The 21563-nt window shown below is 48.4% G+C and overlaps 1 protein-coding gene across 1 annotated transcript; it reads right to left on the minus strand.

Moving 5' to 3' along the window:
- Nucleotides 1–19969: 19969 nt before the first annotated feature.
- Nucleotides 19970–20654, minus strand: LOC104379853 (rho-related GTP-binding protein RhoA-B). Its single transcript, XM_009987213.2, has 2 exons — nt 20633–20654; nt 19970–20565 (listed from the first exon to the last, which is right to left on the minus strand). The coding sequence occupies exon 2, from the start codon at nt 20561–20563 to the stop codon at nt 19970–19972; it is 594 nt and encodes a 197-aa protein (XP_009985515.2). The 5' UTR covers nt 20564–20565; nt 20633–20654.
- Between the last annotated feature and the right edge of the window lie 909 nt (nt 20655–21563).

Raw genomic sequence — 21563 nt, forward strand, 5'->3', positions numbered from 1 at the left:
TAGTCCAACTCTGTGCTTGAGCGGGAGTATTCCCCACACTAGACTAGGTCACCTGTGACTGTCTTGGAAAATACCAAGGATGGAGAGCCCACCATCTCTCTGCACTGCCCTCCTGATAAGGAAATTTTCCCAAAGTCCAGTCTGAACCTCTCAAGCCACAGCTTGTGGCTGTTGCCCTTCACTGTATCATCTGCTACTGTCGAAGAGATTGGCTCCATCATTTTTGTAACTCTCCTTCATGGAGTTGTAGGTTGCTATTAGATTGCCTCTTATCCTTTTTGCCAGAGTCAACAAGCCCAATTCGCTCGGCTTCTTCATGTAGGTGACATACTCTAGGCCTCTAAACATCTTGGCAGATTTCTACTGAACCCTCCCCAGTTCCTTCACTTCCCTTTTGAACTTGGGAGGGGTCAGAACACTGGATGCAACATTCCAAGTGTGCCCTCACAGGTGTCAAGTCTACAGGGACACTGATGTCCCTTGATCCGCTGACCGTTCTAATGTAGGCTACTATGTATAACGTGAGCTCCTTTCAGCCAGTCATTTCCCAGCCTGTGTTGATGCATGGGGTTATTCCAGTCCAGATGCAGGACTCATGCTTCTCATTGCTGAACTACAGGATGCATCTGCTGGCCTAATCCTCAAGTTTCTCTGGGTGCCTCTGGATCAAAGCTCCATCATTTGGTGTGTCAGTCACTGCCTCTAATTTAGTACCAACTGCAAATTTGCTGAGAGCGCATTTTGTCGCATCATCCAGGCTGCCCATGAAGATACTGAGCAACATTGGCCTCACGTTCAACTCTTGTGGTGCTTATCACCAGCTGCTGACCAGATGTCAAGTCACTGGTGTAGGCGTAGCTTGCTATATAAAGGTAAACACTTCTAGGAGCTTCAGCTGACTCAGTGGAAGGCAACAGCAAACCCTTATTTTATACAGCTGGTGCTAGTATTAGAAACTTTGGATAGGCTGTGATAAATCTACCCATCAGGATGACTCAGTCTAGCAGTTTAGAAGGATCTGTATCTTGTACTTTTACTTTTACTGTGTATTGACTAGTTAGTTGAATATCATCAGAGTCTTTGTGTATGTGACTTGTTCCTTCCAAAGGAATGATTTTTTGCTAAAAAAGGATGCAGACCCAGGGTCATACAATAAATGTGTGGTCTTGGGTTTGTGAACTAGCAGTGAGACTCATGGATAGTGAAATAGTCCTTCTGTTTTTAGAACTGAGCTACCCCATCGGATTTGTCCTCAGAGGCAGTGAACCCTATGACTTGAGTGCTGGACAGATAAATGATCATCTTTTTCTTGTATAGGTTGGTCATTAATTCTTACTGTTTAATTTCATGGACTATGCCCTGGTTTCATGTAGTGAGATGACAGGCAATGGGGGACCTGAGAAAAGGGAAAATGAGTAGTAGATTGAAAGAGAATTCCTGTATGTGCAAGCCTTGGCTTGTGTGTCTGAATTACCTATGTAAAATCCAGACATGGACAACTCCTAAGCAGCAAAGACACATGCACGGAAGTTCAAAAATGCCAGAATAAAAGTTTATTCAGCAGTGATTCCTTTCCTTTCTGTTTGTATGTTCTGGGCGTATATTGTAGTGCATGGCACATCTGTGCCATTAACGGACAAAGTAGAGCAACAGTTCAGTACTTTGCCTTTTCCTATTCCTCAGTCTGCGGTTGCCATACTTCATCAACAGGTCACGATGCCTCTGAAGAGACAGCTCCAGAATGAACACAGGTTTTCAGCAGAAAGTATGAGCCCTGGCACAAGGGGCATCACCACAGCCCCATTGCTTCTGATCCCTGAATTAGGGATTCAGACCTGCCCCGGGAATCTCAGAGTATTGGTCCTGCTGTCCTCCCTTTGCTGTGCCCTTACTCCAGGGCTCTGCACGCTCAGCTTTCCACTCGCATCCCACCCTATTTAAAAGGAGGCTAATGAGACTTCAGTCTCGATGGGCTGTTGTGAAGCTTAGTTCATTCATGTTTGTAAAAGTAAGAAATCATATTACTGAAGAGGAAGCAGAGGGGGGGTCAAATGGCACCAACAACGCTTCTTTCTCCCTAGGCCAAGCAGCCCCTTTTACCTATATGTCATATTAAGTATGTAGAGCCTGCAGAAAATACGCAGGGTTTCATTTTGGCTGAAGGGCCATTCCTGTAAGTCATATCCAGATGGACCACCACTTTGGTGTCCTTGAACAGACGGCCATCCATCAGGGCGATGTGGGCAGCGAAGGCACCTGTGCGGGCAGGAGCCATGCCTCCTGCACTTCGAGACAGCGTGGAGCAGGTGGGATGTGGAATGTGCATTTGAACATGTCCAGGTGGTGCTGCAAAACATTCCAAGGATCGAGGTCCCTGGGATCTCCCACACCTACAAGAGAGGCAGAGAGCTGAGCCCCGTGGACTGAGCGGAAGAGTTTGGACCGGATCCTGCTGCGGGTTTGTATCAGGTTCCCTGTGTACCAGGCACAGCCGTGACTGTGGATGAAGAAGAATATGGTGACTCTTCATCCCCTCGGTGCTGCCTGGACTCCAAGCCACTGTGTGGTCAGAAATGGCCTTTAAAAATCCCCCGCAGCCTTCTCCAACTTCCCAGCGGGTTGCCTTTCCCAGCACCAACCCTTCCTGCTCCTCCTGCCCCGAGGGCTGTGCTGCCAACCCGCCCAGCAGCTGCCTGTCCGTCCACTCTGTGCGGAAAAACACCATTCCTCGCATCTGCGAGGCAAAAGGCCGCCCCAGGCAACACCGAAACATTTTTCTCGGGAGACGCGAACGCGAGCCAAGGGCTGGGATAGGGTGGTGGGGGAACACCCGCGGTGGAGGTGCGGCTGCCGGGAGGGAGGCGGGCACGGCGGGCATCGCACAGCCTCGGGCTGAGACCCCCGCTCAGCTCTCCCCTCCGTTACCTCCCGCACCCGGCTGTGCCCGCACCCCCGTGCGGTGCCCCCGAGGCGCGGGTGGGGACCCCGCTGCCCACGGGCAGCTCTCGGAGCTGAGGGCGTCGGTCCGGCAGCCCCAGGCCGTGGAGATGATTTTGCAGAGGAAGGAGGTGCCGGCAGATGGCGGTGGCAGCCACCTGATGAAGACCTCGGTGGCATCAGCCTCCTCCCCCCGCGCCTGCGGCGGGCGGCGAAGCGGGAGAAGCAGCGGAGTCGCGCTCGGGAGGGCAGGAGAGGCGGCGGGGGTTCGCCCTCCCACCGCAGGACTCGTGTCATGGCGCAGCCGCGGGCGGGCAGCGGGCAGCCCCCGGCTTACCCGCAGCCCGCTCTGTGGTGCCGCGGTCCGCTTCGCGTCACTGAAAGAGCGGAAAGGCGGGTTTTGGGGGCAGGTGAGTGTCATGGTTTGATGTGGAGGGGGGGGTGGTTCTGGTGGCAGGAGAGGGATTTTGCTCCCTGCGACCTCCCCGGTTTTGGATCCGGGTTAGGCTTAGTTCTGGCCACCGGATCAGACTGCCATCCCCCTCGGGGTTGAGCCAATAGGGCGCCTCTGCGAATTGCCCTATTTAAGTCAGGACAAGGGAACTGGAAAAGGGTGCTTCGCCCAGGATCGACCAGAGAAGGGAGGAGGGCACTGCCCCCGCTCCCTGGCTCCCGGCCGGGCGGCTGCCTGCGTCGGGCCGGCGCCGCCCACGGAGAATGGCGGCGGCGGAGCCAGCTGGGGAACTCGGGGGCACCCCACTCCCAGGGTGCCCACTGGGCTGAGTTCACCTGGAGAGGACTGAGATCTGAGAGAAACAGCTGCATCGACAGCAGGTCAGTGAGGATGGAGCGGGAGGAGGTGTGCCGGAGCCGAGTTTCCCCTGCGGCTGATGGTGAGATAGCAGGCTGCCCCCCTGCAACCAGGACGGCCTCGGTGGAGCAGCGACCCACTCGCAGCCCGTGGGGAGAAGATGCCTGAGCCCGAGGATGGTCGTGTTGGGGGCACGGCAAGGCAGAAAGGCATCTGGAGTCTTCGTGACGACCCACGCTGGAGCGAGTGGCTACAGCTCCCTAAGTACCCGAGACTGTGGTATAGCCCACACCGGAGCAATCTGTGGGGAAGGATTGTTTCCAGTGGGCTGGACTCACGTTGGAGAAATTTGTGGATTTTTTTCCTCGTGGGTAGGGGATCCATTGGAGCAGGGGAAAAGGGTGTAAGGACTCCTTCTCCTTTAAGAAAGAAGCAGCAGTAACAGCACGGAATGAACTGACCTGCACTCCCCCAGTCCCTGCCCCCTGTGCTGCTGGGGGGAGGAGGTAGAGCCGGGAGGAAAAGGAAGGGGGGGAAGGTGTCGGTTTTAAGATCTGGTTTTGTTTCTTTCTGTCCTCTCAAGTAATCGGTTTTTATTTCCCTTTGTCCTTCTAAGTAATCATTAATAAACTGTTTTGCTTTGAGAAAAACGCTGCCTGTTTTGCCCAGGACCATGGTTGGTGGGTGCTCCCTCTGTTCTTGCCTCAACCCTCAGTCCTTTTGTTTTTTTTTTTTTTCTCTCCTTTATTGGAGAAGGAGAGACTGTGTGAGTTTTAGGTTTTAGTTGCTGGATCAGCCTAAAACCACGACAGTGAGTGACATCAGTCAGCTCTGCCCCTGCTCAGACAAACGCCGGCTCCGCTGCGAGGAGGAGAGCGGATCTTATGGCCGGAGGGGAGATGGGGAGAAGGGACAAGCGCTGCCCCCCTCAGCAGCGGGCTCCCGGGCCCTGCACCCTCCGCTGCCCGAGCCCGGGCACCCGCGATCGAGCGCCCACCGGAGCCACCCGGGGAGCGGCATCGCGGAGACTTCTCTGGGGCTGCGACTGTGGCCCTGCAGCCGCCCCCCCTGCCCCGCGCAGGGCCGTCTCCTGAGGGCCGTCGCTGTTTCGCTTCGAGTAGTAGCGGTTAGAAGGGAAGACAGCTTGCCAGGCTCGGATCAGCACGAGTCCGTGTGAAATCTGGCAGATTCATGAAAACTGAGTTATTCATGGCTGTATTTGCAACAGAAACATTCCTCTGCCATGTTGGAAATCCAGATGAAATGTTTTCATGCTGGAGCTGGATACCCCCAGAGGTACTTTTGTAGCGTGCTTTTGAAAAGCCAGCTCTTTGTCTTGTCTTGAGATCAAAGCTGTTTGGGAAGCAGGAGCTGCCTCCCGGAGCGTGCAGGACCCTGCCCAGCCCAGCTCTGGGAAGCCCACAGGGTAAAACTCAAGACTCAAGTTGTGTAACCGAGCACAAAGTGAATTTGACTTTTTGGTTTCACTGTCCAAGGTGAGCACGAACAGATAAACACATGAGATAATGGCAAAGGGTCAATTTCGTGTATGTTTTCCATAGCTTCGTGCTTTGGTGGAAGAAAGTTAGCATTTATTTCTGGTGGATTGATCCATAACACAGAGAAGCTGTAGCTGTGAATTAGGACCTGCATTTTGCTAGGTGCTGAACGTATGCAGAAGCCCCCTTATGGATCTCACCCAGCTGTCTTGAATTGATAATTACCTAATTAAGGTTTAGGCCCTTCCCACAAAAGGTGGGCCATTTCCTCCTGGCTGTGGGAGATGCAATGACATTCTTGGAGCTGCAGCCTAGGCTGGTGAGCAACATCTGGTGACCCTGATGTGATCCTCACGAGAGACCCTGAAGACCTCGACCCCGACTCCTGAGCTGGAGCCAGAGCCAAAAGAGCCAGAGCGAGAAGTCCTTTGATAAAGAAGGTAAAGCCGCTACCCTGAAAGAGGGAAGCGTGCTGGAGTTGGAATGAATGAACTGTAAAGCCTTCCTGAAGGCTGATGTATATCATCCAGCTGGCTTGAATTGGTAATTACCTAATTAAGGTTTAGGCCCTTCCCACAAAAGGTGGGCCACTTCCTCCTGGCTGTGGGAGATGCGATGAGACACCCTTAGAGCCGCAGCCTAGGCTGGTGAGCAGCATCCCCTCAAAAATTAAACCTTTTGCCAGAGATCCTCTCAGCATAACTGCACTATACAATGCCTGAACTGTGCAGAAGAAACATACTTCTGTTTTCAGTGGATGCAGAGCCCCAATTACTGTGCAATTCAATATGCTTTGGATCACACATGCAAATCATGACACATGGAAATGATTTCTGGGACAGTATTTCCTCCAGGAACATTTTCTTAGAAGAGCTGGGACTGGCAAACAAACTCAGTTTTCCCTTTCCAGTGTTCCCTCAGGTAGGACAGTGGGGCAGGAGAAAAACAGAGTTATCAGTCCACCAGCTCAACTTGTCCATGAGGATGTATCTCCCTCCCCTCCCCTACCTCTCCTGTAGGGAATACCTGGATCCCTGCTCATGACATGTCAGCAGCCACAGAGTTGTTTTGTATTGCTACAGCTTCAAGTAGAAATGGAGATGTGTAACTCATATAAAGCTTGCAAAGCAAAGAATACACGCAAAAACAACGTACCTATTTTCTTTTGTAAGAGGACAAAGAAAAGAAAGTGAAAAAACGTTGGCTGTTTGCTCTGAAAACATTCCGGGCAGATGTAGTAAGGCAGTCATGAAAGGCATTAGCTATAGCTAATTAATTCACTAAAAATGCTTTGAATATTAGCAGGTTACTTCGACCTGGTAATGATGCTGTTTCTTTGTTACTACTCTGAGCAGCGAATTCCCCAGGGTTATGATGCGTTACCTGGCTTTTCTCCAGCCACTGCCCTGGGATGCCTCTGGGATGCTGAGAGTCCTTTCTGTGGGAAGATCCATGCCATGCAGGATGCTATACCAGCATTTTGTGTGGGTGGCTTTGGCTTAGACGGGTTCTATCTTGAGGTTTTTTGAAAAAAACACAGGGATTTTGCCTCGTGGTGAATACATGACCCAAAGAAACAGTCAGGAGAAGAAGGGAGAAATGAGAACAGAGCAGGGAGATGAATCTGGATGGCTTTTTGGAGTCACTGGGAGACACAGAGCAAGAGATGAAAGAGCCAGAAGTTTGTTGGGGCAGGGACAACTCCACAGCCTACAATGCCATCGGGTGGGGAGAGTTCAGTTTTGCAGCTACCAAATAGAAGGAGAAAAAGGGTTTGGTGGAAATCAAGGTGAAGGAGTGGAGGAAAGGGTGAAGATTAATTCAGTGTACAAATTAGACATAGTCTTGCATCTTCATATTATGAACTGAAGAAAACAGACTTTTTCCCACCCAGCATTGCTGTATTTAGTATGATTTCTAATGTGTTTGGCAAGCAGTAGCTAGAGATGGTACTTGAGGCTGGAGCCCTTGAGTGAAGTCAGGCACTGCGATGGGAGTTGTGCCCCAAAGTGCCTGCAGTCCCCAAAGTGATGAGACAGGGAGCAGACTGTCCTGGACCAGAGATGGAGTGATCTGCTGCTTCACGGGTGGAAATCTCGCTTCTTCTTTCCACCGTGACACTGAGGAGGTCCCCTGGGGAGGTTCATATGGACCTTCTGGCCCATCCTCTCCCTCCAACCCTATAGCCCTGTTGCTTGCTACTGAGCTCCCCAGGTGGATGGTAGAGGCTGCCAGGGATGGGTGCTGAGCATTGGGGTGTGCTTAGGTGACCTGAGCCACTCTGTCACTTCCCAGCAGGAGGATGTCACTGTCCCACACAGAGGGACAGTGTGGGAGTGCTCCCTGTGCCACACAGAGCCCTGCACTTGGCACTGCAACAGACCCGGCGTATGCGCAGTTAGTGCTTCTCCGCTGAGCAGCAGGAACGTCACTCGTCCCTTGATTTCCTGCAGGAGTCTCACCTGAAGGTTTGTCCTCTCTGCCAGCCGTTCTGGTTCCCTTGGCTCAGGCATGTGCTGCGTTATCCCTGGCTGAGAGGCGTAGGGGACGAGCAGGCACAACCACCAGTAAAGCAAGAAAATCAAACCCAATATAAAACGTTCATCATTTTAGTCACAAAGCCTGAAAACCAGCCCTCTCTTGCAGCAGTGCCATTCTGGGGACAGACGTGGCCAAACTGCCCGTCACTTACTGCTGAGCTTCTCCTGAAGGCCAGTGCAGCTCCTTTTTCAGGGACACAAAGGTTTCTCTGAACTTCCTCCCTCAAGTAAGTTTCAGCCCCTGGTCCTGTCCCAGACTTTAGTCTATGAAAATGCAGCCAGATCCAGCTCTCTGTCTCTCACGGACTGGGTGGGTTGAGTGGAGCTTTCAAACAGTCTGATGCATTGCCAGAGACGGCGGCGAACAAATGGGATCCAGATGTGTACTCCAACACGAGGCTTTTATTTCAGAAGGAATTTTCCCAGATCTTTCCTGAGATTTTGTTGTCGGGATTTCTCTGATGATGTACATCAGCATTGGCTTTCCAGGGGAAGAAGGTATGGCCAAAATACTGCCTGCTCCTCTCCATTGCCGCAGCCTGCTGCCTGTCTGTCTCCCACACTCAGGGAGCAGCAGGCTGATCCTCCTGAGCACCCTGAGCTGCATCAGACCCCCTTCCAGTCTCTCACTCCACTTCAGAAAACCAACTGTATCCTGGGCTGCATCCAAAGAAGCGTGGCCAGCAGGTCGAGGGAGGTGATTCTGCCCCTCTACTCTGCTCTCGTGAGACCCCACCTGGAATACTGCGTTCGGCTCTGGAGTCCCCAACACAAGAAGGACATGGAGCTGTTGGAGTGTGTCCAGAGGAGGGCCACGAAGATGATTCAAGGGCTGGAGCACCTCTCCTATGAAGACAGACTGAGAGAGTTGGGACTGTTCAGCCTGGAGAAGAGAAGGCTCTGAGGAGACCTTCTAGCAGTCTTCCAGTACCTAGATGGGGACCTACAGGAAAGCTGGAGAGGGACTTTTTACAAGGGCATGTAGTCATAGGACAAGGGGTACTGGCTTTAAACTGAAAGAGGGGAGATTTAGATTAGATTGAAGGAAGAAATTCTTCCTTCTGAGGGTGGTGAAGCACTGGAACAGGTTGCCCAGAGGAGCTGTGGATGCCCCATCCCTGGAAGTGTTCAAGGCCAGGCTGGATGAGGCTTTGAGCAACCTGGTGTAGTGGAAGGTGTCCCTGCCCATGGCAGGGGGGTTAGACTAGATGATCTTTAAAGGTCCCCTCCAACCCAAACTGTTCTATGATTCTATAATTCCACGTTTTTTCCTTTGGAGTCCCCAGCATACAGCCTGCCTGTCGTGAAGACAACAGGACACTGAAGTCCTGTTCTATTAACCTGAAATGATTCTTCAAAGCACACAGAGAGTGGAGACTGGAGCCAAGAACTGAGCTTGGGCTCCTTACAGCGTCCCTACACTGAGCCAGAAATGGTGATGAAACATTTATTGACTGTGATGAAGTATTGCTGCACTGAGAGAGCTGAGGCAGGAGTCCATGTGGCTCAGCGTTTCAAATCCTTTGCCTCAATATTTTTCCAACTACCAAAACATTTTTTTTTCCCAAGCAGACATTTGGCAGCACAGTTAAATGAACCCTGAGGGCTGATATAACTTAGAGCCATCTTTGGGAGCCTGGTGATGCATGAGAAAGAGCTCCATCTTTACAAACTCCTAAAACCACATATGACTACTGCATTCTGCTTTTCCATTGAGACTTCCAGGCATCTTCCAGCAGGATCAATGGGTGAGTTGTGGGCAACCTAACATCAGCACTGTGTCATCTTGTCTATTTATTTGGTGAATTCAGATTTTCATACGTTAGTGCAATAGAGAAATTCAGCAGATAGTTCACGTGGGGAAATAAAATACGCCTGGGACTCCGAGGTGGAGGAATTTCAATCAAACTCGCTTTCAATAAATGCAACCCATTAAGACCTTCTTGATTGTCTATTTGAATATTTCAATTTAAAACGCTACTTAAAAAGAGTAAATAAAATATGCTTCAGTTCTGCAAATTAAATTTATCCTCAGTTAAATTCCATTGAAAGATACCCCTAGGGCGAATTTGCCCTACATCTCATTTCTGCCCTGGGGTGTTTTCATAGCAGTCTGAGTCATCCAAAGCTCCCAAGTGGAATTAATTTCTGAATCTTGTAGTTGATATCCCACAGACAAAGCCACGTCCGTGATTCAGAAAAGTGCCGATTAATACTGAGCAGGAGCAAGCCAGCCACTGCCATTTGCTCCTGCCCGTTTCCCCCTAGATCGCTGGAGTCAGCCTGGCCTTCTGCAGGTCATGCGCGATGCCGGCCGGTGCTGGGGGAAGGCAGAGACCTGGCAGATGGGATGGGGAAGCTGCGTGTGTTGGTGCGAGGGTCCTTTCCCCATCCCAGCTGCTCTTGAACACATCTCCAGAGGCCGCAGCCAGGACTTTTGCCACAGCTATGCCCCCTGTAAGCCCGGACAGTGCTCCTTTGCTCAAGCTACAATGTGTTACCAGCTTCATCCCTTCCTCGGGTTTGGCTCCAGCCTCTCCAACCCATCCTGGCCCTGTAGGAAAGGTCCTCACTCAGCTTTTTGCTTTTGCCTTCTGGAGAAGCACTGAGCTCTGTTAGGAGCGAGAAGACCCTGCCTCGTTGGGGACGTCTCATACCAGAGCCTCATATGGCAACAAACCATGGTCCACAGCCAGCAAGCTCTGCCGTGGGATTTCTCACGTCCTCCACATGCCGGTGAGATGTTGAGGCGCTGCACGCTCCAGCACTGCTGCCTCAAGTGCCTGGATATTCTTCAGCGGTTTTGACTCCTCCGCTCTTCCTCTGAGCATTCCGCTGCTTGTTGGGCACCAGGCAGAGGCACTGCCTCATCTACGGAGCAGAACGTTCATGGTGGGGACGTGGCAGAGGCCCTGGGGAGCTCTGAACTCACAGTCCCCTGATCCTCCTGCAACTTCAGCTGGGCTTGGAAGCATTTCGGCTGCAGTGAGTGGTGCCAGCCTGGCTGTGCCAGGGCTTTGCAGCCACTGAGCAGGTCCCTGTGCAGAGGTCCTCTGTGCCCGCAGCAGGACCCTCTGGCAGGCAGTGGGGTGGTTCTCCTGCTGTACATTGGTACATAGGCAGATGGTGCCATCAAGATGATTAACAGCACTGAATCCAGTTTGCCAAGAGCCTATTGATTTTCCAGAAGGGTAACAAATTTTCTCCTTATGTACCAGCACCAAGCCTGAAGTAATCTGCTATATAGCAGGAGGAAAATCAGCTTTCAGTGTGATTTAGGGAGGGCTGTGTTGCATCCAGACACATACCAGTATGATCTTTCTTGAGAGCTGTTACATACTGCCTTAATAATTAATTAGAGATAAATAACATTTATGTTTAACACTAATTTGTAGCTGAGTTAGGGCTCAGCAGCGTGCCAGGATTGGGTCCTGTGCTGGGTGGACAGCTTCCTGATGAGTCACAGTGAGTAAGAATTGATCCTGGGCTCTTCCTCTCCCCAGGGGTCTTTGAGATTGGATGTACGATTGTGTAGAGAAGCAACTGTGGTGCTGGCACTGTATTAGCCTCTTTTCTTAACAGATTGAGGATCTGGGAAGATCTCTGGTTAGCAGAATTTACCAGGCATGATTGTTTGCTCTTGTCTTAAAGCATTTGGGCTGTGGCCAGGCAGCAGCAAGGGACCTCATGAGACCCTGCCACCATGGGAGCTCCTCCCTCTCCTCTGAGGTGGTTCAGCCCCTCATGTTAGGCACTGTACGAACATGGATGGTGCCGAGTTTGCAATCCTGTCTCTTGATCCATATGGATATCATCTCAGAAGTGTGTCAGAAAGGCCTGATACATAATACCACGAGACTTAGAATCATAGAATAGTTGGAGTTGGAAGAGGCTTTAAAGGTCATCTAGTTCCAACCTCCCTGCCATGGGCAGGGACACCTTCCACTAGATCCACTTTTCTGTATCCATCTAATTATAAAGCCAAATCTGTCTTGTGATGGGAATCCAGCTGTCTGGGTAGTAGCAGAGGAAAATAACAAGTTTGGTGTCGAGATGTTGAGTGGTGCTCATTCTTGAGCCCTCAGTTTTCCCTTCGTGGCCCCTACTCAAGGCTGAAGCATTGGCTTAGCAAAGGGGACCATGGCAATGCTCTGACAACCACGGCAGGGGCTGACCAAGTCCTGTGGGCCTTGAGCTCCAGTTGTTGGGGAAGAAGCCAGTGTGCCCTTTCCAACAAGACTGGGATGAAAAGAAGCAAATGTTTGAGCTGCCTCCGTTGTATTCCAGTGCACTATCATCGTTTGACAATTTACTACTAATGCAGCATATACCAAGTTTACAGCAAGTCACTGGAAATGTACCCGGACCCATTCATCATTTTTAATAGCAAAGCAGTGCTTTAGTGCAACATTAATTTAAATTTACCTTCCTGCAGAAAACTGGTGGACAGGGATCCTTCCAAAAGATGCATTTTTATTAGCTCTCTCTTCTACATTTGGCTGCTGATAAATATTTATTTAGACTTACCCTGCCAAAGGCCTTAAACACAGCCACATTTCATCTCCTTCCAGGAGTAAGTGGTGGCAAACAGCGGTCAACGATGGGCAGGGCCAGGCAGCAGGAAGGAAACCCAAAAGCATCTTCCCATGGTGGCTGGGGAATGTGACTACAGCCTCACCCCATGAACATGAAGGAGCTCAGAGGAAAGGTGGAGGGAAGAACCCCAATAACCCGGTGGGGGACGTGAGCCCCCAATGTGTCCCCTTGCAAGGCTGTCCCAAGGAAGCCTCAGCCCAGGGTCCAGGGAGACACCCAGCACCCTGAGCTAAAGGGAGGGCTCTCGTGGACTGAGGAGGGTAAGTTACTGCCTTGGGGGTGCGGGATACATTATGGAGGAGCATCCTGAGATTGTATAGTACTTACTGTGGGATGTTTAGGGGAGGAACCAAGGGCGGGGAAAGAGAGGGATCTGGGTGGTTTGGGAAGGAAAAATTGTGGGAAAAGAGAGCGATAAGGGGATAAAAGGGGCCAGTGCCATGTAAAGAGGTGGCTGGTCAGTATGTCTGTCTGGCCATACCCTATGCCTGGTTAGTAAGGCCTGTCTTCTCATTGACCTCCGTTTCAGATGCTTTTCCTGGCTGAGTGGCTCTCTACTCTGTGTGCACATGTGTTTGGGGCTCTAGGTGAATTACTGGTGAATGTCAAACTGGACTAGCTGGCAAGCAGCATAAAAGGCTTTGGGAGCCAGGTATTGAAGCAACCTTAAGTCTAGGCTGGATGCTGGAGGCATGTGAGATCTGTGCATTAGCTACTGGAGGGACCACGAGGTCCTGGCCAGCTACTGGGGAGATTGTGGGGTCTGGAAGTCAACTGAGAGACTTGTTTGTGTGAGTTTGTGCAAGAGCCAACTGGAGATGAGATGATCCAGGGGCCAGCCACTGTGTAGACTGAGTGTTTGTGATGGTTTGTTGTGGGGGTGGAGGTTCTGGTGGCAGGAGCTGGCCACCAGATTGGACTCCCATCCCCCTCGGGGTTTGAGCCAATCGGCGCCTCTGCGAATTGCCCTATTTACATTGGGACAAAAGAACTGGAAAGGTGTGCCTTTTCCCAGGAGTGAGGAGAGGGGAGAGGGGCGCTGCCCTCACTTCCCAGCTCCTGGCTGGGCGGCGGCTCATGCCAGGCCGGTGCCACCCGCTGAGGATGGCAGTGGCGGAACTGCTTGGGGAACTCGGGGAGAGCCCCGCTCCCAGGGTGCCCACCGGGCCGAGTTCACCCAGAGAGGACTGACATCTGATTGAAACGGCCACACAGACACCAAGTCAGTGCAGATGGAACGGGATGAGGTGTGCCGGAGCTGAGTTTCCCTTGCAACCGGTGGCAAGACGGCAGACGGCCCCCCTGCAGCCAGGACAGTCTCAGTGGAGCAGAGACCCACTCGCAGCCCATGGAGAACCCACGTCGGAGAAGAGGTGCCTGGGCCTGAGGACGGTACGCATCTAGAGTCCGTGGGACGACCCCCGTCAGTGGGGAGGTGTTTTGTTTAGAGGAGATGCCTGAGCCCGAGGACAGTTGTGAAGCATGGGCACAGGTAGAGACGCATTTAGAGTCTGTGTGATGACACACGTCGGAGCGAGTGGCAACAATTCCCTAAGAATCTGAGACTGTGGTAAAGCCCGCACCGGAGCAATCCAATGGGGAAGGATTGCATCCTGCGGGTAGGACTCATGCTGAAGAAGTTTGTGGATTTTCCTCGTGAGTAGGGGATCCACTGGAGCAAGGGAAGAGGGTGTAAGGACTCCTCCTTTAAGAGAGGAGCGGCAGTAACAACATGGGATGAACTGACCTGCACTCCCCCATTCCCTGTCCCCCTGCGCCGCTGGGGGGAGGAGGTAGAGCCGGGAAGAAAAGGAAAGGGGGGGTGGAGAGGTGTTGTTTTTAAGATCTGTCCTTGTTTTCATTTTATCCTCTCAAGTAACTGGTTTTGCTTGTCTTTATTCTTTTAAGTAACTGTTAATAAATTGTTTAGCTTTAAGAAAGCCGAGTCTGTTTTGCCCGGGACCATAGTTGGTGGGTGCTCCCTCTGTTCTTGTCTTGACCCTCAGCCCTTTTATTATATTTTTCTCCTCTCCACTTTACTGGAGAAGGAGTGAGAGAGCGGCTGTGTGAGTTTAGTTGCCGGATCGGCCTGAACCATGACAGTGTTTCAGGCCAATGGCTAGAGGGATCCACACTGTTCATGTGTCTGTATAAATATATATATATTCCATTAATGGGTTTTCATCCTGATCAGCCAGAGAGCAGAACAGGGTGAGGCCCTTGGTAATGTTTGTGTGCGTCGAGCATTTCTATGATTCTATGATTCTGTGATGCTGGCCGTGTATATATGTAGATATGTGTTGAATATGTGTGTTTGTGCTCATGTGCCTACTGGGGATACATGCTCAGCCCCACTGCCAGCTGGTCCCAGGGGCAGGGAGCTGTGGCAGCCTTGACTCTACCAGGCTACTGGATTCGTCAGCCTGTGGCAATGACCTGTTCACTTGGGCTGGCAGTTGGGTTTGAGCCAAGCATAGCCTCTGCAAAGACTATCCTACTGCCTGAGCAGAAGGACTGAAAGGGAGAAGATTGCTCTTTTTAATGCCTTCAAGCTTGCAAGCTCCCTCCCACCCAGTTAGGTGATGACAGGCAGTTAAATCCCCTGCTCCCAGCACCTGGGCACATCCACCTTGCGACACGGCTTGGTTCAGACACACCTGAGCTGACAGAGTTGCTCCCAGGAGCATCGAACTGCTCAGAAACCAGTCATTGGTGTGATTCATGAATTGGATGTTCCTCTACCAGTTTGCGGATGTGCTGAGACAAGTCCCCTCCAAAAGCTGTCTCACCCTGACACAGGAGGTAGCTGGCATAAAGCATATATTCGGGAACGGAGCAGATGATTAAAATGTGAACACATCAGCTGTGCAGAGATAGTTTAAATGATGGACGTGTCCACTAGCAGAGATGAAGCTGAACAAAAAGAGGCTCCAAGGCCTTAGGGACCTAAAATTTAGTTTCGGCAAATAAAGTTGCACTCCTTCTGCCTTGTCACACGCTACTCTGAGCTGCTGTGAAGGAATACCATGATCCAGCCCCTTATTTCCATCAAAACATAATAACAAATTACAGGCTCTTGTATCAGTTTGTCATTCTCCGAGTGACTGCGGAGATACACTCTAAGCTGATGAATTATTTAAAACAGATGCAGTACATTTCAGAAAATGAATTTGATTAAGTGGCAAGATGTTATGAAGAAAACTGAGACAAAAGCCTCGGAGAATCTATTTTCATAAAATATAGCATGCTTCCTGTCTGATGATAATTTTGAATAAACAGATGAATTAGTAGGTAGACTGATAGATTGTCCACTGGGAAGACATATTTACACAGGAAACTAATACAAAATGGAGAACGGTCTTGCTAAGTAAGACATATTGCCCTCTCTCCATTCCATCCGCGAAACAGGCAATGAAAAGGAAATAACACATGGGGCTTTTTTTAGTTTCAAACTTCTCTTCTTTCCAAAGCCCTGTGCTGTGTGGGTATGTTTTTGCTAAAGCACTACTGATATGTCACTTTGTAGATGTTACTGAAGCTTACAGGTTCTGCCTAAATCTCTGTACAAAACGCGTTCTAGATTGTCATGGCTTTCGTGGCTTATCACAATAGCTAGAGCTGTATAGAGAGAAGTCAGGTCTTTTATCAGACAAGATCTGGGAGAGGTTTTTGAGGACATTAGTGTCCAGGAGCTTGTCTGTTTTTTTTCCCAACAAAGTCAGCTTGTCTACAAACCTTGTCTTGACAACATTCTTAGGCATGCAGACTACTAAAACACTGTTGCATGAAATACATAAACTATCTTTGCACTGAAAATGGAAAATTGCTCTCACGTACTCCCTTATTATTATAATATACTGATTCTCTTTCTTTTTACTGAAAGACATCAATATCATTTATTTGCATATTTACTTCACTGAAATTGCATAGAAGCTCTTACTTAATTGTAATACATATCATCATATCCAACTAATATAGTATAAATTCCCCTGCTGTTTCAATTGGACATCTGTCTTAAACTGTTGTAGTGGGAGTAAACAGTGTATTTCATCTTAGAAATGGCCCTGTTGAATGATACATGAATGTTCAGTTAATTTCCATCTTCTCTTCCACAGTAATTCTTTCCTTTGCTTTTTATTTTCTTTAATAAAAAGTCATATTTAATATTTAAATTCACAAAAGTGAAAAAAAAAAGGTTAATAAAACAGTTTGTGATTTTCCTTTCCTTTCCTCTCCCTCTCCCTTTCCCTCTCCATCTCTGCCTCCCTCTCTGTTTTCCTTTCCCTCTTCCTCTCCTTCTTCTCCCCTCCCCTCCTCTCCCCTCCAACGCTGGGAGAAAGACTTCCATTAGAGGATAGCACTTCTGGCTCAAGTCTAGCCTGGATATTGACTGCTGGCAGTTTGCTTCTGTATGGATTCGTCACTATCGATCTTTTTTCCAGGTTTAAGCTATGGTCATGTATCACTTTCCCAGCGTCAGTCTCATACAGACTTTCTACCTCTCCCATGGCTAATATCTGAGCTCTTCACATGCCTGAGAACAAGCACTGTTCCAGCAGGCCTGGGAGTAGGAAGCCTAACATCGGCTGGAGGATGCTGCAGGCTGCAATGGCTCCTAAACACACAATCCTAAATGGGAAGGATGAACAAGCACTTGTGGAGCTCCATGCTGCTATGGGTGGACTGCCTCCACCCAGCTGCTCTGCGGTGCAGATGTGCACAGTCTCTTCTGTACGATCATACAGATCATGGCTTGCGATGGAACAGAGAAGCAACCTCAGATACATATGTCTTAGGCTACTGTCCTGACTACTGGGCTATGTCTCCTTTCTGAATTGCAGGCCAATGCTAAAATACAAAAGAGGAAACTGCCCAGTCTGCGGATTTCTCATGGGAGCCAGATGCTCTAAAGTATGGACAACTGTCCAACAGATTTCTTGAACAGCCACATAGTCACCTGCTCTTGCAAAAGTGCTCTGAGACAGATAAAGAGGAAGAGCATTAGGATTTTTTGACAAAAGTGGGAAAAAGAGAATCTATACAGCTTTAGCAAAAGGATGATGAAAGATCTCCCACGGATTTCTCTTTTCCAGTTGCAGAGGAGTATACAGTGGAAACAGATTGTCAGCTTTTTATTTCACATAAAAACAATTTAAAAAGTTAATATTAAGAAATAGACACTAAGATCAGTGTAACAACAGTTTAATTCACAGATATGTACAGTTCACAGATACAATTCACAGATATGTACAGTCAATACCGGGACTGAAACCAGATACCCTGATCTTGAACAAAGCACCCTTCTGGAGGAAAATACTTGTTTGTTTAGACTGAGAACAGACACCAGTCAACACGCTGACCAGTGTCCTACTAAGCGACAGGCAGCGCAAGCTCAGATTTGCCAAAGTGGTCTGAGCTTTCCAAGCAGTGGGAGCCGCAAGTGCTCAGCATCTTTGGAAAACTGCCTCTCTCCAGTTCAGTACTCCACATCAGAGGCACCTGAGACACCTGTGCTCTTTAACTTCTCTGCAGTCTAATCCTCCCCACCCACACATACACATATAAAATGGAAATAACAATTTAAACCTATCTACATAAAAACAGCTCTTTAAAACGCATTAAGGTATGTCCTTAGCTGAATCAGAAGAGCACTTATGCACAGCACACCCTCACATCCCAGTTGCATGGGGACAACAGTTTTAAAGTTTGGGTACAATATCAGGTTGCACCGAGGGGATAATTATAGACAGAGAGGAGGGGAAATTGAAGGTAAGAATGGTGCAGGAGGGAAAAGGGAAAGGGCATGGAAAACAAGTCAAGAAAAAGAAAGCTCCAAGGAGTAGATGGTTCACAGTTACTTTAGGCAGCAGTTCAAGTTACTCAGTTTTGAAAATGGAAATAACATCTACTTATCACCAAGAGGTGGGTTGGTAATTCATGTTGAAAAATGCTCAGAGATTCTTGGAAGAAAGGTACTTTTGGAAATGTAAAGTGTCATCCTTGAAGCATTTGTTATTATTCCACAGTGTGACTGTGGACTTCAAAATTGCTACTAAAAAGTGATGTAGAAGGAGAGTGGCAACCCACCCAATAATGAATACTTGGCCAACCTCAGTATTTCTACCCATGATACCATCAATAGGCAAATACTGATGGGAAGAATGGGTAAGAAAAAATCTTACGTGTGTATTTTATTAGGCCTCTCACCTGGAAAAGCTACTTTGCTAAGTGTACAGCTCCAGGTGGCATAATCAGATTAGAAATTTGTGTTTACTTTTGTTTTGTTTCCCCCTGGGAAACTGTAACCAAGAGTGATGAAACCACCACTGAGGAAGTCAGCAAAAGAAAGTGATAGACTTCCATGTTCTCCTAGTTCATGACAGTCATGCTTAATTAGCTGTGTACCTTTACTTCAGGATCAGAAGGATTTTACCTTAAAACATTTTTCTGTCCACTTACTGTGTTACAGCATGTGCCTTCAAATCCTGCAGTCACATTATTTGCCTGCTCCCAGACTTGCACCTTTAATGTCAGTCCATAACTCATCCCCGGGGCTGCCAGCAATCTCAGTGCTTCAGAGTAGTGAGGAGCATGGAGATGCACTCAAAGTCTTTCCATTTTGGTCCATCTCTGTGCCTCTCTCAGATTTTCTGCTTAGGTTGACAGCACATCTCAGTCTCTTTCCAGATTGTTAATGACTCGCAAAGCTGAGAGCGTGGTTGTTAGCATTCCCTTTACTTCATGTCTTCGCCTGCAAGTGCTAAGGAAAGACAGAAAGATTTAAGATATATTCAGACCATAAGGACAAAGAGGTTTAGAAACTGCAGTCTGGTCTTTTTCCTTCTCTCCTTTTAAGGTAGGAATTCTATAAAGAACTGGATTATCGTACCCCAGAGCTGGGCTGGTTTACCCCGGTTTATTTACCTGTGCCTGAAGAAGAAGTGGAGATAGCACTGCCTTCACTGTACCCTATGCTATACATTGCATTCCTGATGCATTTACGGAACCAAGCCCAGGCCAGCTTTACGAACGAATCTTAAAGTCAGACCAGTTCTGCCAGTCAGAAACCCACGGCACAGCAGACTATTGGATATGTGTGTGTGTGTGTGTGGTGACTCCTTTCCTTAAGGGCATCCTACAAGGAAGTGTATGGAAGAAGTGTACAGAAGGCAGTGCATACTAGGAAACCTGCTCAGCACAGCTGCTAGCCACTAAGTCTTGCCACCAGGATTCACTGAACAACATGTTCTTGTGCTTCTCCCAATAGCTCTGTTGTAGGTTTCTGTCCTAGTTTGTGTGCATCTCCCTTGACCAAAAAACCTCTGTGGAGAACTGTATGTAGCTTGGTAATTTCCATTTCTCAAGACCAGTATTCAACTCACATCTGGAACTGTGCTCTTCAGTCCGTTTTGGAGGTGGAGAAGGAAACCAATCCAACTTTTCAAGTGTGACACTTTGCAGACATAAGGCATTTTTTTCCTCCTATAACATAAAAGCAGCCCTTACAGCACTCACACAACAGCAACAAAAACATTACTCACCTTTCCATGTCATGAAATCCAACAACAAAATAATGTTCACTCCTCTTACAAAATTCGGCAGCATCGGTAGTGCCTCTTTCTTCTCCTTTTCTCATTTAATGCACATTGGCTAATAATCTCCAGGGCTGTATCAACACCTTCTTTTGTCTTGGCAGAACACTCAAGGTAAGCATGTGCCCCAATGCTGTCAGCTAAAGCTTTTCCTTCTATAGTGTTAATTGGCCCATTGCCTGGAGGAGTTAGATTCTTCCTAATACGTTCATCATCCCTTAGCTCTATCTTGGTAGCCACCAGAATAATAGGTATTGCAGGGCAGAGCAGTTTGATTTCTGGTACCCAAAACTCAAGGATTTTTTGCTGTGAGTCAGGCCTGTCCACAGAGAAGCACATTAAAATAACGTCGGTGTCCTTGTAGAACACTGAGCGGAGATTTCGGTAACTGACTTCATTCTTCCCTGCCACATCAAAGAGAATTAATTTCATCTCCTTCCCGTCTACCTCTGTGTCAGTGTCGTAAGCGTCAAACAGAGTTGGCTCGTAGGACTTGGGAAGCTGTTCGTGACGCAAAGCAAAGACGAGGCATGTCTTACCACAGCGGTCATCTCCGACTACAGTTAGCTTTCTCCTAAGAGCAGCCATCCCTTGAAAACCAAGATAAAGTACAAAATGGATTATTCCCATGCTGGGCTTTTTAATATTTTTTTTAGCTTTTGTGGAGGGTAGAAGGAGAAGAGGAGAGAAATCCCATTAGTTTGGCATTCTTCCTCTTATCTCCTTTTTTCTCTCCAAACTCCTATCTTACCTTCATTCCCTATTTTTTCCCCTTTTAATTTCTCTGTTATCAGAATCTTCTGAAATTGTGAGTACCTTGCTCTTGACTATTATTATAGATCAAAAAATGAAGGTATAAACCAAGTCTGGATGTAACCAAGATTCCTGCAGTGCCCTATATTTCTGTTTTATTATCTCAGACATTGTTTATTGTCAGTGTTCAGTCCATAACAGATTTCATTTTCTAGATTGAATGACTTAATTTTGTGAGTGAGATGGAGTATAAAACATGGTACTGAACAACTATCCAGATTGGTTTTATTGACTACATTTTTCCTGCCATGGTCTGCTAGTAGAATTCTACCAATGGCGACAGCTAGACTATGTAAGTCCATGCTGCTTTTGCGCATAGATCTATTGTCTTGTGGGAGTTACGAAAGTGTTCTCAGTCTTCATATATTCATGGTTAATTTATATGAGATAGAGGTTTGTTAGACTTACAGGATAGTAATTTCCGGCATCAACTTTCTTCTCTTTCTCGATGTTCAGATGTTCAGGATTTGATTGGCTTCTTCTAGTATTGTTGCTGCCTCAGCTTGCTTAGGTCACTGGTTCCCCTGCAGAGAGAACTTACCACCACTCTTCAAAGACTATCATCATGATCACAGTATTTAAAGGAATAGGTCAATATTTCTTAATATAGCCAACCAATCTACAAAGAGAACATGTTGACATCATTGGTTTTTAAAGAAACCTACTTTACTGTCAATAAGGTGGAAGTTACACAATTCATTAACAAATCACAGCTTGTTTACCTGAGAAATTTCCTTGTTCCTATTGCCAAAGACTCATCCTGAGTAAGTATTTC

Source organism: Tauraco erythrolophus, chromosome 2 (genome assembly GCF_009769465.1).
Source record: "Tauraco erythrolophus isolate bTauEry1 chromosome 2, bTauEry1.pri, whole genome shotgun sequence".
Classification (NCBI taxonomy): Eukaryota; Metazoa; Chordata; class Aves; order Musophagiformes; family Musophagidae; genus Tauraco; species Tauraco erythrolophus.